The following is a 17,833-nucleotide window of genomic DNA, read 5'->3' as shown; positions in this document are numbered from 1 at the left end:
GTTTTAATAAGCAAGAGAACTGACTTATGAGGCTTGTCTCCATCTTCTTGGTACTTTTAAATTTTTTTTTTTTCAACGTTTTTTATTTATTTTTGGGACAGAGAGAGACAGAGCATGAACGGGGGAGGGGCAGAGAGAGAGGGAGACACAGAATCGGAAACAGGCTCCAGGCTCCGAGCCATCAGCCCAGAGCCTGATGCGGGGCTCGAACTCACGGACCGCGAGATCGTGACCTGGCTGAAGTCTGACGCTTAACCGACTGCGCCACCCAGGCGCCCCTGCTTGGTACTTTTAAGCTGGGCATATGTGCATTCATGCATTGAGCGTCTGTGTCAGTATGGGTACTGGCGAATCAAGGTGATAAGACACAGCCGTGGTCCTCCAGGGACCTTGGAGGACCTCCAGACCTCGGTTTGCCAGTCGGATAAATGTGATAGGGTAGATCACAGAGGAGGCATGGCTAACTTGGCGGGGTGATGGAGACTTTCAGCAGAAGTGACTTGGGGCTGGGTCTTAATGGATCCCTGGGAACTCTGGACCTGGGGCCTGGGAAAGAGACTTCCATGCAATGGGGATGTATCTGTAAAGGCTTGGAGAAGGAGTGGCAATCATCCTATTTGGGGAACATTCAAATTTGGGGAGCAGGGGAGTAATTAAAATAGATTGATTCTAGCCCAGTGGTTCTCAATCCTGGCTACACATTGCAGTCATCTGGGGACTTTAAAGATCAATACTGCTATTCAGGCCCCACCTCAGACCAGCTAAATCAGAGGGTCTAGGGAGTGTCTGAGTCCTGGGCTTGGATGTGTTGGGAAAGCTCTCCAGGTGATAACATGGTGCAGCCAAGGTTGAAAATCACTCTTCTATGCTTCCAGCCCTGGAGGACGAAGGCCATGTCCCATCACTTGATTTCCTAGCACCTGTTCCTACACAGTCAGTGCCTCACCCTCCACTCAGGCACCCTCTCATGCAGGAACCTGCCTCCTACTTCCCCTCTACACCCACATCCAGTTAGTCACCAGCTCCTGGGGGTTGATCTGCTGAAGTAATAATGAGCATGTTTGTAAGTCTAACAACATGGTTGAGAGTGCAGGTTCCCACCAGACTGCCTGAGTTGAAATCTTAACTCCAGACTTCCTGGCCTGGAGTTGGGTGGGGGGTGGGGGGGTGGGTGAAGGGGAGGATGGTATGGAGGTGGTGGTCTTGCTTAAGTAAATTAACTGGCCTCAGCTTACATCACTGGACAGTTGTGAAGATTAATGTGTAAATATACGTAAAGCATTTTATATAAGTGTATATAAAGTATATATACACAAAATGAGTAAATACATGTAAATACGTAAATATATATATCGATGTGCCTGGCACATGAAACACTCAAAGCCGCTCTTAGCTACTATCATTATTGTTCTCATCATTATTCTCAAATCTTTTCTTTCCTCCATGTAACTGCTGCCAATCCTTTGTTCTGGATGGAGGGAGGGAGGATTTGAGAGTGATGCTAATAACTTTCCGTGTATGTGCTTGCTGAATCCTGATCCTGCATGGGGGCTGGGGCAGTGTCTGCAAACTGGGAGGAGGAGAGAATGTGGACTGGTAGTGGGGGCTGAACCTGGCCAACAGATTAGGCCTTGGGCGCTTCTGGGGTCTGCTGGGAGAGTCAGGATGCCCCTGGAGGTGGAGGTTGGAATCCAATTGGGAAGCGGGTGCGATGCCCTCTGAGGGCTCTTAAGGTGGAAAGGAGGCTGGGAATGGGGAGTGGAAGCTGGGGCGTTAGTAATTGGGGGGTGGCAGAGAGGAGCTGCAGGGTGGGCGGAGGGCACGCAGAGAGGTAGGAGAGCCAGGACCGACCTCATGGGAGCGCCATGAGAGAGGGGGTGGTAGGTGTCTACCTGTGGGAGTCATTTTCTGGGGGTTCATGGTCCTTCAGGGACATCACGGAGAGGATTCCTAACTAGTGGTGGGAACAGAAGCCTGATTGCAATGGGCTGAGACACTGAGTTGGGGGTGAGGAAGTGGAAGGAGACCAAGGACACAAGGTCCCCATTCTTGGGGACCACTCTTTCCAGAAGTAGTTGCATAGTGTGAACTGAGTTTGTCCTGTGCTTCAGTCAGTGGTATTTACTCTCCAGAATTCTGCACTGTTGTGTCATTGAACTTGTGCATGTGAGCTGTCCAGAGGTGCAAGTATAGGAGGAAGACAGGAGCAGTAAGGGCAAGTCAAGGCTGGGTAGGACTTGAGTGACAACCAAATAAAATGATTACTGCAGGCAAAGTGTGATTTGAGCTCCCACTTAAACAATCAAAGTATATTTTATCCATTTCCAAAGGAACATCAGCCCCCTTTTATATGAACTGTAGTTTTGGACTCAGTAAGAATTTATTAAATTAAGAAGAAATTAGTTGAGTTTGAATCTGTTTTATAATATATATAAATACGGGGCACCAGGGTGGCTCAGTTAGTTGAGTGTACAACTCTTGATTTCAGCGCTGGTCATGATCCCTGGGTCGTGGGATCAAGCCCCTTGTCAGGCTCCATGATGAGCATGGAACCTGCTTTCTCTCTCTCTCTCTCTCTCTTTCTCCCTCTCTCTTTCTCTGTCTCTCTCTCAAATTAAAAAAAAATAATAGGTAGAAATTACTTTACAGAACCAGAATTAAAAAAAATAGTTCCTATTTTTTGTTCACTGTGTACTTCCCCCGGCATATGCCTCTATTCAGGAAAGGACAGCAGTTCTGAGGACAGCAGTTCTGAGGACAGCTCTGAAAGTGAATCTGGTGAGTCACATATGTCTTTTTTAAGTTATAGAATTCTAGTTAAACATATGAACCTTTATTTGTATTTTAAACTAATGCATACATCCCTTGTACAGTGTGAGGACACATTACTAGTGTGGTTTTGTGAAGTCCTGAAAAAAAATACTTCCATGGTAAATACTTTCTAGCTGGCAAGCAAAGCGGCCGAACAGGATGAGCTGAAGAAGAAAGACAGGAAGTGGTTGCTATTGGCAAAAGGCAAACATTTTACCTATTCTCCCATTAGCCCGGGTTTCCTCTTGGTTGTCAAGAGAATTTGATTTAGACTTTTTTTTTTTTCTGTAGATAATGAGGAACCAGAACCAGAAAAAACAAGTAAGTATATCCTTCCTCTGAATTTTATTTTTTGTTGTTGAAAGGAAGAAAGGGAAGGATCGCCTTTGTTGCCAACTGCTTGTTCTTTATCTTTTAATATGCAAAATTAAGTTAAACATTGGGAAATTTCTGTAAGCGTTTTGCAAATTTGAGCTCCCTGCACTAACAGTACGTGGCATATGTTCTTGATCTGCACTGACCGCAATCTACAGTGCGGCCACAAGCGGGCCTGGCTTCCTTCTGTGGTGGTCGCTGCTCACAGATTACAGCAGAGTGAACTCTTTGCTGCTGCAAATGTACCATTTGTGGTTTAGAGTCTCCTGGCATGCCATTCTAGTTATTTGTGAGCAACTTGAGTATGAAACCACTTGAGGGGCATGGATTCTAAATATAAAATACGGTTTTGGTCAAGAGTTTTGTAAGTGACTAAGCTTTTATTTTAAGTAATTTTATTTTACTGTAGGATTTTTTCCCCAGTTCTTAGACTGGGATCTGCCCATGAACACTGTAGCAAGGCAGTCAGAGGGCTCCTTTGTAATACTATTAAATAAATGAAATCACTTCACTCGGAAGTCCTGTGTAGAACCTGATTCTCTCTGCAGCTTCCCAGTGGGGAACCTGTGATAGTAACTGTAAGTTTCTTGCAATCGTGTTATGCATTGATAAGAACCTGTAATAATCTGTGTATCACCCTTGCAGAGATGTCATATGCTGATACCTATAAAGAAAAAATGTGTGCCTCAGGTCTCTATACATTATGGATGATTTTCATCCTTTAAAAATGCTGTCAAAAGTCTAGCCTCTATAGAATGGTTTAAGATAGAAATGAAATTAGAGAGCTGTGCATTGGGATCAGGTCTCTGATGTTATCCCTGGTAAACATCAGTGGGTAAAGGGCCATAGGGGTACGGAGTCTGGAGGCAGGACGCTCAGGCTGCAGAAGCTAGGCCTGGCCCAGTGCCTCACCAGGGCAGGCAACCTAGGAGGAAGGCATTTGGAGTCGGTGAGGCTCAAGATAGGCTCAAAATTGGGTGGGAGGGTGTGGTCGTTCTCAGCAGGGTGTGTGTGGAGCAAGACACAAGCCCCGGCCATTGGCTGGATTAGACTTCTTGGTATTCTTTGGCAGTGAAAGTGGCCTCGCATCTTCTGTGGGCTGGCTGAGGATGCTTGTCCTAGGAGTGAGCCCCAGGTCATGTAAGGGGTCCTGCCTCCCCACAAAAGTATTCTCTTTGTTAAAAGAGAGTTTTTATCCTTCCCGTTAGAGGAGAGATCAGAGAGGTACCCACCCATTCACCTCCATTCTCAGGTCAGGTGGAAAGACTAGGTAGGCCACCTTGGAGTATTTGCTCCTCTGTGGGCTAGCAGGCAGCGCAGGCCCACTCACCCTCCTCATGAGTGGATATGCTTTCTACTCATGGGCATGAACTCTGGGGCCACCCTCGTCATATGGATTGAAGGGAAGCTGCGATTTACAAGTTGGGGAGAATTGCATCACTTTTCTCTGCTTTGGCTGGGAAGACCTGGTCAGAGACTCTGTATTTGTAGGCTGGTTAGGATTCTCGAACCTCTTTCCCTTTCTCTGCTCCCAAGGCAGAAAAACATGGGGGTGTGGATGAGATACAATGTAGATATACAGCCCATAAATAATTTATAATTTTATGATCCTTCATAGGATAGTAGCTGAGGAAATATGATTGGAGGATTGTGTGGTGTAGGGTTTGGGTATTTCACATCTGTAGTATTCTGAGTCCAGGACTCTGAATACTTATAATCTCTGTTTGCCACTTTATCTTAATGCTGTTTTTTTTTTTTAATTTTTTTTGTGTGTTTTTATTTATTTTTGAGAGAGAGCGAGCGCGAACGGGTAAGGGCAGAGAGAGAGGGAGAGAATCTCAAGCAGGCTCTGCACTGTCAGCACAAAGCCTAATGTGGGGCTTGAACTCACAAACTGTGAGATCGTGACCTGAGCTAAAGTCGGACACTCAGCCGACTGAGCTACCCAGGGGCCCCTTAATGCTTTCTTTTAAAGCTGCTTCTGTCTTATAAACCCTGGTCCCTGGATACTGCCCCAGTAGGCCAGGAATCAGGCAACTTGTGTGTCTTGGGCTGGAGTGCTCTTCTGGGGAGTGTCTGTACCTTCTGGGCATTGGTGATGGCATAGGACCTTGCATATGTGTTGAGGAGCGCCTTACCCATGGGGTGACCCTCCCAAAGGTTGTTCAGACCTTTAAAATATAAGTGACAATGTTGTTGTCTAGAATTCTTGAATTTTTTAATGAGTCCCGCTTATCACCAGAGCAAAATAATAGTTAATAATAGTTATCTAACACTTACGGAGCACTTAGGGAATGGTAATTTGTGTTCCTAAGTTTTGGGGGGTGATATTATTCTAATCCCCATTTGACAGATGTGGAAGGCAAAGCATGGGGAGACTTAGTAATATAACCGCAGAGTCCAAGCTCATGCAACTAGTGGCCAGTGTAAATAATAGAAGAACTTATTGCTTGCTTGCTTGCTTTTTCTTTCTTTTTCTTTCTCTTTCTTTCTTTCTTTCTTTCTTTCTTTCTTTCTTTCTTTCTTTCTTTCTTTCTCTCTCCTCTCTCTCTCTCTCTCTCTTTTCTTTCTCTCTTCCCTTTCTTAATATTATTTTTGTATTATGGAATTCTAATCATTCAGAAAAAAGTCACTGAGCCCTTACCAGGCCCTAGAGATACAGTCCTCATAAGCTCACATTCTAGCAGGGAGAGAGACAGGAAGCAGGAAACACTAAACTGTACAGTGTACCTGGTTGGGGAGATGCCCTCAAGGAAAATGAAGGGCGAAGAGTGAGTATGTCAGGCAGGCCCTCTTGCAGGGGAGTGTGTGTGTGTGTGTGTGTGTGTGTGTGTGTGTGTGTGTGTGTTTATGTGTTTGTCAGGAAAGCCTTTCAGATACAGGGATGTTTGAGCAGAGACCACAAGGAAGTGAGGGGAGGAGTAGCATGAACCTTTGTAAGAGGAGACATATGGGCAAAGGCCCTGAGTTAGGAGTGTGCTTTGGGGATGGAGAAATGGCAAGCAGTGACGGGAGGGCAGTAGGTGTGGAGGCAGGCAGGAAATGAGGTAATGGGGAGCCAGATCATATAGGGCCTTGAGCCCTATGGAAGGAGTCTGCATGCTATATCAAGGAGTCTTACAATAGTTCCAGTTTAAATATGCTTAAAATAGGATGTTGATTCCTTTCTCCCAAGCTAATCTCTAACAGCTTGAGGGCTGACGCCAGCCAGGCATTTATCATGGGCCACGAAGGAGTCTTCAGTGGGGCTGCAGCCCTCCAGGAGAGACACCAGCCTAGGTGAAGAATAACTAATGAAGAGATTGCTCATGCCCCTCTTGTCTCCACAGATGGGGAGCCAGGAGAGTCTTCCACTGAGGAAGCTTCTGCTCAGGGTAAGAACCAGGCAATATGCTTACCCTGCCAGTTTCTTCTGTTTCTCTCCCATGACATGTGGGTCAGGTTTGCAGGATGGGGACAGAGCCTTCACTGCTGCATAAAAAGATCACATAAAGATTTATGTGCCAAGATGGGGTGCACTGAAGTCACATTCAAGCTAATTTTCACACCTTAGACCTGCAGTGGGATTGACAAACATGATGTGTCATGTGTCATTGGATTAACTCCTCCAAGTGTTTAAATACATGTTTAAACTCCTGTCAGTTGGGAAGCTGAAGGTGGGTACTTAAGTAGTACATGACTTACCCTGTGGATGACTTGTGCCAATACATGTGTGATGATCTCTTTCACAGTGCAAGAGTGGGAGGATAAAGACTTGCCCAAGGATCATTTACATTCAGGTATAAATTTACATGTTCCAAAATATTCTTTTAGATCTTGTTATCGCTGAGGGGCATGTACTTTTGAATTTTGTGATCTGGTCATATCACATATATTTATTAAAAAATTTATCTTTGAGGGGCACCTGGGTGGCTCAGTTAGTTGAGCATCCAACTCTTTACTTCAGCTCAGGTCATGATCTCAGGGTTGTGGGATCGAGCCCTGCGTTGGGCTCTGAACTGAGCATGGAGCCTGCTTAAGATTCTCTCTCCCTCTGCCCCTCACCCCTGCTCTCTCTAAAATAACAAATTAAATAAAAAAATTTTATTTGAAAATGCCAATCACATTCATATAAGTAAAACCTTTTTTCTATTATTTAGAACTTAATAAAATCCAACCTTCCTGTGAACACTGTAATGCTGAAAATGTAAGTATCTTTTAATTATAAAATATGATTTCCTAGTTTGCTTTAAGAAAACAACATTTACTTATATATTACTCGCTTATGTGCATATGTGTGTATACTTTTTCTTCAGAAACAGAATGAGCAAGTGACCCCCAGGCTCCTTTCCCGGGAACAGTTTTTGTAAGTAGTTGTGAATACAGAAGACTTAATATCGTTAGTAATTTAACTTTGTACATAAAAATGACCCCAAATAGGGGAAACACAAAGCAATATCACTAATTTCACACATTTTATGTAACTACTTGGATTGTTTTCTTTGATAGTGATGCTTCTTCAAAATGTGGTAGAATTTCATTAGTGCTTTTGAATGAAATTAAAAACCTAAATAATTTTAAAAAGTCCTTTGCTGACCAAATGTTAGGCCTAAACAGGTGTTCTTATCTGTCCAATGCAGGCTAAAGTTGGACGCGGAGGGAACTTACCAGTGCACAGAAACTGGCCTGATATTTGAGGTTAACAGAAAAGTTGACATCAAGTATTGCGTTTTGTCCTGGAGCAAATACGCAGACCTGGTTGTTAAGCCCTGGATTGTTGGTGGACCCTTGTTTGATGTTAAATGTGACCCAAACTGTCTTACTTCCATTCAGTTTCCACATTCCCTCTGCTTGGGTCGTAAGTACTCGTTTTCTAAAAGTCTCATTAGTGTGTGCATGTGCGTATATAAGAGTATGTGTGCCATCCGTATACTGCCTGGAACACTAATTTACCTTCGTGCTTTAACAGACCATGATGCCAATATGACGTTCAAAGTCTTACATGTTAAAAGTTCTGGGGCCTCGTTAGAATCCACTGTGGATCATTCTGCAACCCATGTCAAGTGGCATGTGAGCTCTCTTTCTCCGGTGGGACCTGTTATTCAAAGTGAAGAAACAGTATACCACCATGGGGCCGTGATTCTCTACAAAGCCATTGACCATAATCCATCCTTGTCTTTTCGAGTGTACATAGCAACCAATAATGAGTCCTTCATCAAGGTAAAGTTAATGAAAATGAATAATAAATGTTGAATACTCTGTGTTCAAACGTTATGCCATGTTTATGTGGGTCCTGTCCCTGTTCATTTAAGTGTCCCCCCACTGTGGGTCTAATTTGGCATAAGGTTCTAAGGTCAGTGCCTCGGTGTGTGCCAAGTCCTCAGGTTTAGGGGGTATGGTTGTCTGTACGTGTAAATAGTGTCAAGAAGATAACAGATGGGGAAGTAGCTCTCCATAGATGAGGATGGCCCAGACAAGTAGGCCTGGCTTTGGAGAGGGTTGGCTGATGTACAGTCTAGGCCATTTGTTTTCTATAGCCGTGCTACTCAAAATGTGGTCTGAGACCCAGGGGGCCAGGAATGTTGACATCAGCAGGGAGCTTGGTAAAATGCAAAAGCTCTAGCCCACTCCAAACCTCTAGAATCCGAGCCTGAACTGGGCAGGATTCCCAGGTGATTTGCGTGCACATTAAGAGTTCGAGGAGCACCTGTTCTGGAACACACGGGGGAGCCATTTGAGGCCTTTGGGTCAAATGTAGGATGACTTGAGGTTTCTCTTTGCCTAAAGTTCCTCACATAAGATCCACCTCCCAGGTTAACTCATTGCAGAGGAAATTTTTGGATAAAAATTGGCCTGTGGTTCACATTCTGAGTTTTGTAGAGCAGATATTCATGAACCACTTAACTGTGTTTAAGGCAGCGAGGCCTGAGGGGTGGGGGTTTGGGTGTTCATAATGGAACCAGTTTTCCAGAATCAGGATGTGGTGATTATCCCGCTTTCTGAATGCTTACATAGTTAGAGCTGTGGCAGTTAGATCTCCTGTTATACCTTTAACCATTTTCTGTACAATTGTAATGGTTTAGAGGTGGATGGAGAACTGAAATAAATAAAGTAGACAGAAAAAACCATGACTCAAAATTGTCCTTTCAGATTTGAAATGAGAGTTTGACAGAAGTTAAGAAAATAAACATAAGATCTGTGATAAAGTGTACAAAATGATGAGTTGTAGTTTGAGTTACAGAATTTACATTGACAAGGAGGAAGAATTTCCTCTGTCCTACAAGATCCTTCTGGCTGCCCTTCAAGAATCAGGTTGACATGAGACAGATTAACAGGAGAAAATCTAATTTAATTTTGTATGTATGGGGAATCCACACAGATGTGGAAATTCCAAAGACACTCTGGCAAAATGAGGTATATATGTCATTGTGAACTAAGGAGAAGGGGGCAGCATTCTGGGACTTCAAGGGGAAGGAATACACTTTGCAAGAAAATGAAAAAGTAAATGCTTAGTAAACAAGTGCTTGCTGGGCCCCTCAGAAGCAATGGAACATAGAGGACTTTGATGAAACAGGCCTTGCAGGGTTCCTCTCTGTCACCATACCTGGTTCATGTCACGTAATGTAGTTTTCTCTGGTGATAGTTCTCTTCCTGGAGGAGGTCCTCTATCCAACTTCTTCTAGGCAATTGTAGGGGAGGTAAAGAGTGTTTCCTGAATCTGCTGGGTTTTGATTGCTTTTTCAAAAAATTTGTTTAAATTAATTTTTTTAAAAATTCAAGTATAATTAATATACAGTATTATATTAGTTTCAGGTGTACAATACGATTCAACAATTTTGTACATTACACAGGGCTCTTCATGATAAGTGTACTCTTTAATCCCCTTCACCTATTTCACCCACCTACCCACCCTTGATTGCTTTTTAAATCAAAATAGCCTTCATGCCAAAGTAGTCCATCTTGGGGTAGCCTTCCCTTGGCCCCCTACAACATGAAACTACCTATTTCCAGTGTTTTTAGGTTGTAGTGTTTGCACAGCTTTAGAAACGTAAGTTATATTGATTATAATTGGCAATATATATTAAAATTTAAAAATTCTATTAATAGGTTTTTAGTTTCTTCCTAAGGTAAAATATGCTTCCTTTAATCTTACTAAAGTTAATACTTTCAGTTGGGAAGCTAGTCTTCAAAATAGTATAAAAATAACCCTATCTAAAGTAGAATTACCATGGATTTGGAATAAATATATATATATATATATTTTTGAGAGCAAGAGAGAGCCGGTGGGGGTGGGGGATGAGGGGGTGAGGGGGGCAGAGAGAAAGGAGGAGAGAATCCTAAGCAGACTTCCCACTGACTTGGGACTCGAACCCATGAACCATGAGATCATGGCCTGAGCCGAAACGAAGAGTCGAGCTCTTAACCAACTGAGCTACCCAGGCACCCTGGAATAAAGTACTATTATTTAATGAAGTTCATATTTCAGGAAAGTAAATACAAGTAATTAAAAGGGTATTATCTGTACTTCCTGGGAAGCTGGGGTGAGGGGCTGATTGTATCAACAAATGTAGAGAAAGACACCACTAGAACGATAGGGAGCATAGCATGGTTAAAAGGCAGGATGTGCTTCCTGTTGATGTTTGGTTTTTACACCTTCCTGGGTTGTTTTTTTCCCTACATAGGAAGAACTCCTTGAACTTTGTCTTCAGGAAACCTAAATTTCATGTTCAGCTACTCAGCTGCTTTACAAGTGAGCCTGGGCCAAAGTTTCCTTTAACCTCTTTGGGGCATTCAAGCTATACATATAAAATCAGGGACCCCTCTGGGACAGTTGTGAAAATAAGGATGGGAACATGTAAGGTGCTGGGTAGAAACAAACTTCGGGTAAAGCAGAACTGTTGACAATAAAGTAGCTACTCTCTGTTCACATCATTGGCATATAATCAATACGAATGTGTAACACTAGCCCTAATTTAATTTTCTCAAATCCTTCAGAAGCAAATTTTAGGTGCCATGCAGGGTGGGTGCTTTGGCTGTAGTGCTTTGGCAGAAAGATGTTTGGGCACCTAGAAGCCTGAAGTGCAGATCAAAGGTGCCTTATTCGCCTCTATGGCATTTCTTTTCAGAGCACCGTGAAAGTTTCTCCCTTGCTGTCATTTTGTACAGGGAAATGAAGATAATGCAGGGCGGCACATGCACTGCTCGGATGCTTAGAGTCCTTACAGTTGTTGCTGATGCATTTCAAAACCAAAACCTATTTCTACCTTCAGGATATTTCCAAGTCTGTAAAGCACTCCTCCAAGAAATTCATGAAAATTGACAAGCCTCCTGTTTGCCAGAAGTTATTGCAGAATGGGAAGAAATACAGACTGATCAGCGAACCAGAAGCCGAAATTACCCCAGAGGTATATATATTTTGAAAACCACTTGGAGTAGCAGCAGGATGTATATTTTGTAGATATGTATTCTGAAGGTTTTAAAATAATGTGTTTTGTTCTCATTTTTTATTTAAAAGAAAGCAATTGTTTTGCTAAACTTGAAGCTTATTCCAGAGATGCTGTTGAATTTCAGAATTAATCTGAAAAATCGACTTATCTAATCTCTTTCCCTTTAAAAAGGTTTTAAATTTTCTCGAGTTTTTTTTTTTTAATTAAATTCAATGTTAGCTTCAAAGGAATGAAAACCTTAAGCTTGATTTTAAGTCACAGAGCACTGAAGGTTAATGGAAAAGAGTTGCTAACAAGGATACTGGCTTTTCTTACTGGAAGGCATTTGAAACATAGTTATGAGAACAAATTGTCACTAGGTTTCAACTATTCACTGTACACATGACATTTGTAAGTGATTTTGGTTTCCTGTAAATGACTAAGTTATTTTTAAAACTTATTTTCATTATGTGCTCTGATTGTGTGCCATACCTTATCTAACTAGACATCTGTGTGGAAATTCTTTTTGTACACCTTTTTATGTTTGTTTTATAGTTTATGAAAAGTTGAGAACAACGTTTGATTCCATTACATTAAAATATGAAGCAAGAGAGAGCTGATTGCAGTGGCCCATGTTGCATTATTTTCTTATATTCTCAGAGGCCTGGTGCCCTGGAGAAGTAGTCAGGTTGATCAGATGGCCTTCTATGACCTTCCTTTCCAGTTTCAAAGGGTCTCTTTCCACCTGGTGTGTTTTGAGCCTTACAGTAGCATGGCTGAAGAAACTAATGTGCAAAGTGGGCCAGTGAGCCACTGAGTCCCATGGCCAGGCGGTGGGAGAGGCTGGCCCTGAGCCCCGTCTGCCCTTGGGTCCTAATTCCACAGTCTTTCCACTGGGATCTGAGAGGTTCTCAGCCCTTGCAAGCTGATCAAGCCCTGGCAGATGCTACCTCAAGATGATCACAAGAAGCCAACTGTGGTCTTGCCTGGGAGGTGGAATTAAATGTGAAGGGCTTGCTTAGAACAGTGTGATTCTTGGCCTTTGCTGCAAAACGGAATTCCCAGGGGAGCTTTAAAAAAGTCTGTGGCCTGGGTTCCATCTCCAGAGATACTGACATAATTGGCTTGGGAGTGGCTTCGGCATCGGGCTTGTTAAAGCTCCCAGGGTGACTATAATGTGCTGCCAGGATTAAGAGCTACCAGGAGAGGGAATAGTACACATTCAGTGGGTAAATCTGTCTAGGAAAGGACTGAGATGGTCCCCAGAGCTCTCGTTTACACAAGATGATGGCGGAAGGGCTTTAAATAGTCTAATTCTGCCACCAGTTGTGTGCTCTCTCTCAACCAAATTTCTGGGCTATAAAATGGGGGATAATCTCCTAGTATTGCCCAAGGATCATAGAAAGGTAATGGTTTTGGGGTTCTCTGAGAGTTGTGAAACTCTGTAAATCTAAGGTATTCTTGCTGATTTTATACCATTAATGATGTGTTTAACTGTCATTTATCAAAATTGCCTGTTAAAAGTCAGTCTGGGATAAGAGCTAAGAGTGTCATGATCTTTTCCTTCAAAAGATGCCAGTATAGAAAGAGACATACTATATTCATGTAAAGAAATAATTTTAACATGTCATGTGGTATTACCATAGAGATGGGTGTGGTGAATTTCAGGAAGGGTTCCCATGTGGTGACATTTGTTCTGGGTTTGAAGGGAGAGAGATTCACCGGGGAGGCAGCTCTCCCGGAAGAGGAAACCATAAGTGCCCAAGTGAGGTGATGGGGATGTGCCGCTGGGCTCAGGGCACCAGAATAGTTCCAGGAAATGAGAATGCAGAGGGCTTTGGGAAAAGTGGGGCCACAGAGAGAGAGAGAGAGAGAGAGAGAGAGAGAGAGAGAGAGAGATCGAGAGATCTTTGCTTTGTAGGCCTTCGTGACCTATTAAAGGTTGTGAGGATAATGCTAGTGATTTGTAATGGGAAAGAAGAGGGGCAGGTTAAGATCCCTGGTTTTTAAAGGTGGTGCCTAGTACATTCCAGTGATTTTTTTTTTTTTTTTTTTTTTTTTAAGTAGACTTCTCCCTCTAGGCTTGTGAGTCAGTCTGCAGAGGAGCAGAGGAGGTCCAGGACAGGAATCAGTCTCTGTAGTAGTTAAGAGGAGTCAGAAGGTAGGGCACCTGGGTGGCTCAGTTGGTTAAGCATCTGACTCTTGGATTTTGGCTCAGGTCACGATCTCATAGTTTGTGAGTTTGAGCCTCTCATTGGGCTCTGTGCTGATGGCGCAGAACCTGCTTGGAATTTTCTCTCTCCTTCTCTGCCCCTCCCCCACCCGTGCTCGCTCTCTCTCTCTCTCTCTCTCTCTTTCAAAATAAATAAATAAACTTAAAAAAAAAGAGGAGTCAGAAGGTGTGGATTCAAATTCAGTTCTACCATTTCCTAGATGTGGATTTAGGCAAGTTTATTAGCTTCTCTGAGATTCTTTATCCATAAAATAGCAAAGAAAGGGTTTGTTGGGGGAAAGGTGGTATTCAGTGACAGAGTGTGGCTAAAACACTCAGTGTAGTTCTGTCAATGTTTTAAATCAATTCCAGGCTGTGGAATGATCGAAGCAAAAGATGGTGAGGAAGTTTAAAAGCACCTACAAAAGGGTGATTAGTTTGGGAACGTGAAACACTGAAACCAAGAAAGGGCTGAAAAGTTACATCTTAAAAAAAAATAGGGCCAACATACTGGAAGCCTCAATGAAGTAGAAAAGCAGGTTGGAGTAATGAGGGTCTAGAAGAAAGAGAATAAGAGGGTCTGTGATTAAGGAGTGGCATTTCGAGCATCAGAGTTTCAGTAAGCATTCAGGTCAGCACTAACCCTTCTAGTATTCCTTATTTGACATTTATTATTGTCAACTAATGCAACTTTTATTTTTAAAAATCCCCCCCCCCTTTTTTTTAAGGAGATCGAATTTGTTGACGGTTCACTTTTAAAATTGAAAAGTTACATTGAAGTGTATTTGGAGCAACCAGTGGAGTTTAAATTACTTTTGGTTGAAATGGATTCTGAGGAAATTGTATGGAAAGCAAAGCTGAGAGAATGTAAGTGTTTTTGTGTCTTGAATGAAAACTCTGGTTTGTGGGTTGGTTGGGGTGGGAAGACAAATAGAGTAATTGTCTGTTTCATTACTGTAAAATTTAAAAATGTGATTAAGAGACACAAAAACCCCAGCTAGGCTCTGATTCTCAGGCACCAATGTCCAGACCCCATGGTCAGTGGGTATAGTTCAGTGAGTATGTGGAAACTTCAGGCAGTGGGTGGGCATAGCCAATAGAGTGTTGTTTTTTTCCCCCTTACCATTCTGAGGTTTGGGTCTCAGATATATATATATATATATATATATATATATATATATATATATATATATATATTTTTTTTTTTTTTTTTAAATATTTATTTATTTTTGAGAGAGAGAAAGAGGTGGGGAGGGGCAGAGAGTGAGGGAGACACAGAATCTGAAGCAGGCCCCAGGCTCTGAACTGTCAGCATGGAGTCCGAAGTGGGGCTCAAACTCATGAACCACAGGATCATGACCTGAGCTGAAGTCAGATGCTTGACCGACTGAGCCCCCCCGGCGCCCCATGGGTCTCAGATACTTTAATGTGAATTAGGGGTACCCTGACAAAGTCTCTCTCGTGACCCGGAGGTACATCGATGTTTTGTCCGACCGCCTGTCTCGTTTGCCTCACGAGCTGGCAGCTCCTGCTGGGTATGATCACAGCTGTGCTGTGGGAATGCATTTCCCTCTTCTGATATTTTGGTGCTGGGAAGTCCTCTGACAACCACCTTTTCAACATGCTCTCCTGCTCTGGGAGGAGTTGAAGAGGACTGCTGCTGCTGTGGACCGCCTCTGGGAGAGGGGAGACTCAGGGGGATACCCCAGATCTGCCCCTGGCCTCCTCCTCAGGCAGGTCTGAGCTTGAACTCCAATTCTATTGAAGGGAGTTATTAAAACAGCAGAAATGTGTATAGTGAGCACATTTTGGACCCAGAAGGGAGGCAGAACAGTGGGTTGGGAGTGAGGTCCTATGGGTCTAGTTCCAGCCCTAGAATTGACCAGCTGTACATGGGAGTGTGGGCAAGTCTCCCAACCCCCTTGTGGCTGTTGTATCCTCATCTGCAAATGGCACTGAGGTCCCTCCTGCCACCGTCATGTGTTTGTAGTAGAAATTATTTTTGCGTCATTTGCATTTTGGATTATGATACCTTAATTCTGTCCTGGTATATGTAATACAGTGTCATTTCAAAAAAGCAGCACAAGTTAGTAAGTGCCACTAGCTGGATTTTAACCCACTCTCCTATTAATTTCATTCTCCAGAATTTTAATTTTGTTGTACAAATGTAATAACAGTGAGGATCTGTTAAGTATTCTATAAATCTCTTTATCATCTGAACAACATTTGAATCAATTTTCAGCTAGTTTCTTTTGTATCCACTGGGTTATGTGTAGACAAAGGAATTTGGTAACTGCTAATGGTAACAGAATGAGTGCTGTGTGTGGGTCATATATTCACGTCTTTCCAAAGTACAGATTTCTTTCTGTTAGAGTCTGTATTTCTTGTCATGTTTTATACTCTAGAAAAAAAACCTGATTTAAGCATTTTGGAATTCTCAGTCCTAGTTTAAGCATGAACCTTTTTGGTAGATGGGATTGATTCTTAATCTCAATATTATACTCTTTGTTTCTTTTTTTATTTATATTCAAGTTAGTTACCATACAGTGTAGTCTTAGCTTTAGGAATAGAACCCAGTGATTCATCTCTTACATAGTGACACCCAGTGCTTATCCTGAAAAGTGCCCTCCTTAATGCCTGTCACCCATTTAACCCATCCTTCCACCCTCTCCCCCCTCCAGCAACCCTCAGTTTGTTCTCTGTACTTAAGAATCTCTTACGGTTTGCCTCCTTCTCTGTTTTTATCTTATTTTTCCTTCCCTTCCCCTATGTTCATCTGTTGTGTTTCTTAAATTCCACATATGAAATCATATGATATCTGTCTTACTCTAACTTATTTCACTTAGCATAATACCTTCTAGTTCCATCCATGTCATTGCAAATTGCAAGATTTCATTCTTTTTCATTGCCAAGTAGTATTCCATTGTATATATACACCACATCTTCTTAATTCGTTTATCTGTTGGTGGACATTTAGGTTCTTTCATAATTTGGCTATTATTGATAGTGCTGCTATAAACATTGGGGTGTATGTGCCCCTTCGAATCAGCATTTTTGTATCCTTTGGATCAATTCCTAGTAGTGCAATTGCTGGGTTGTAGGGTAGTTCTATTTTTAATTTTTTTTTTTTGCTTTTTTTTTTAAATTTTATTTTTTAAAATTTTCATCCAAATTAGTTAGCATATAGTACAACAGTGATTTCAGGAGTAGACTCCTTAATGCCCCTTACCCATTTAGCCCATCCCCCCTCCCACAACCCTCCAGCAACCCTCAGTTTGTTCTCTGTATTGATGAGTCTTTTCTGTTTTGTCCCCCTCCCTGTATTTATATTATTTTTGTTTCCCTTCCCTTATGTTCATCTCTTTTGTCTCCTAAAGTCCTCATATGAGTGAAGTCATATGATTTTTGTCTTTCTCTGACTAATTTCACTTAGTATAACACCCTCCAGTTCCATCCACATAGTTGCAAATGGCAAGATTTCATTCTTTTTGATTGCCGAGTAATACTCCATTGTATATATATACCACATCTTCTTTATCCATTCATCCATCAGTGGGCATTTGGGCTCTTTCTATACTTTGGCTATTGTTGATAGTGCTGCTATAAACATTGGGGTACATGTGTCCCTTCGAAATAGCACACCTGTATCCCATGGATAAATGCCTAGTAGTGCAATTGCTGGGTCGTAGGGTAGTTCTATTTTTAGTTTTTTGAGAAACCTCCATACTGTTTTTCAGAGTGGCTGCACCAGCTTGCATTGCCACCAACAATGCAAAAGAGATCCTTTTTCTCTGCATCCTTGCCAACATCTGTTGTTGCCTGAGTTGTTAATGTTAACCATTCTGACAGGTATAAGGTGGTATCTCATTGTGGCTTTGATTTGTATTTCCCTGATGATGAGTGACGTGGAGCATTTTTTCATGTGTCAGTTGGAAATCTGGATGTCTTCCTTGGAGAAGTGTTTATTCATGTCTTTTGCCCATTTCTTCACTGGATTATTTGTTTTTTGGGTGTTGAGTTTGATAATTTC

General features: G+C 42.3%; 1 protein-coding gene across 2 annotated transcripts in view; it reads left to right on the top strand.

Moving 5' to 3' along the window:
• Positions 1 to 17,833, top strand: part of LOC131512092 (uncharacterized) — a 44,870-nt gene that overhangs the window by 10,527 nt on the left and 16,510 nt on the right. For both annotated transcript variants that reach the window (XM_058730353.1, XM_058730354.1), the window contains exons 4-13: positions 2,722 to 2,778; positions 3,103 to 3,132; positions 6,516 to 6,560; positions 6,918 to 6,965; positions 7,326 to 7,372; positions 7,482 to 7,531; positions 7,806 to 8,023; positions 8,135 to 8,385; positions 11,436 to 11,570; positions 14,532 to 14,670. In XM_058730353.1, the coding sequence (XP_058586336.1) occupies positions 2,722 to 2,778; positions 3,103 to 3,132; positions 6,516 to 6,560; positions 6,918 to 6,965; positions 7,326 to 7,372; positions 7,482 to 7,531; positions 7,806 to 8,023; positions 8,135 to 8,385; positions 11,436 to 11,570; positions 14,532 to 14,670 (1,020 nt within the window). The remainder of the gene's footprint in view (positions 1 to 2,721; positions 2,779 to 3,102; positions 3,133 to 6,515; positions 6,561 to 6,917; positions 6,966 to 7,325; positions 7,373 to 7,481; positions 7,532 to 7,805; positions 8,024 to 8,134; positions 8,386 to 11,435; positions 11,571 to 14,531; positions 14,671 to 17,833) is intronic.

Source organism: Neofelis nebulosa, chromosome 5 (assembly GCF_028018385.1).
Source record: "Neofelis nebulosa isolate mNeoNeb1 chromosome 5, mNeoNeb1.pri, whole genome shotgun sequence".
Lineage (NCBI taxonomy): Eukaryota > Metazoa > Chordata > Mammalia > Carnivora > Felidae > Neofelis > Neofelis nebulosa.
The sequence above is the reverse complement of the archived record's forward strand: the minus strand, read 5'-3'. Positions and strand labels throughout refer to the sequence as shown.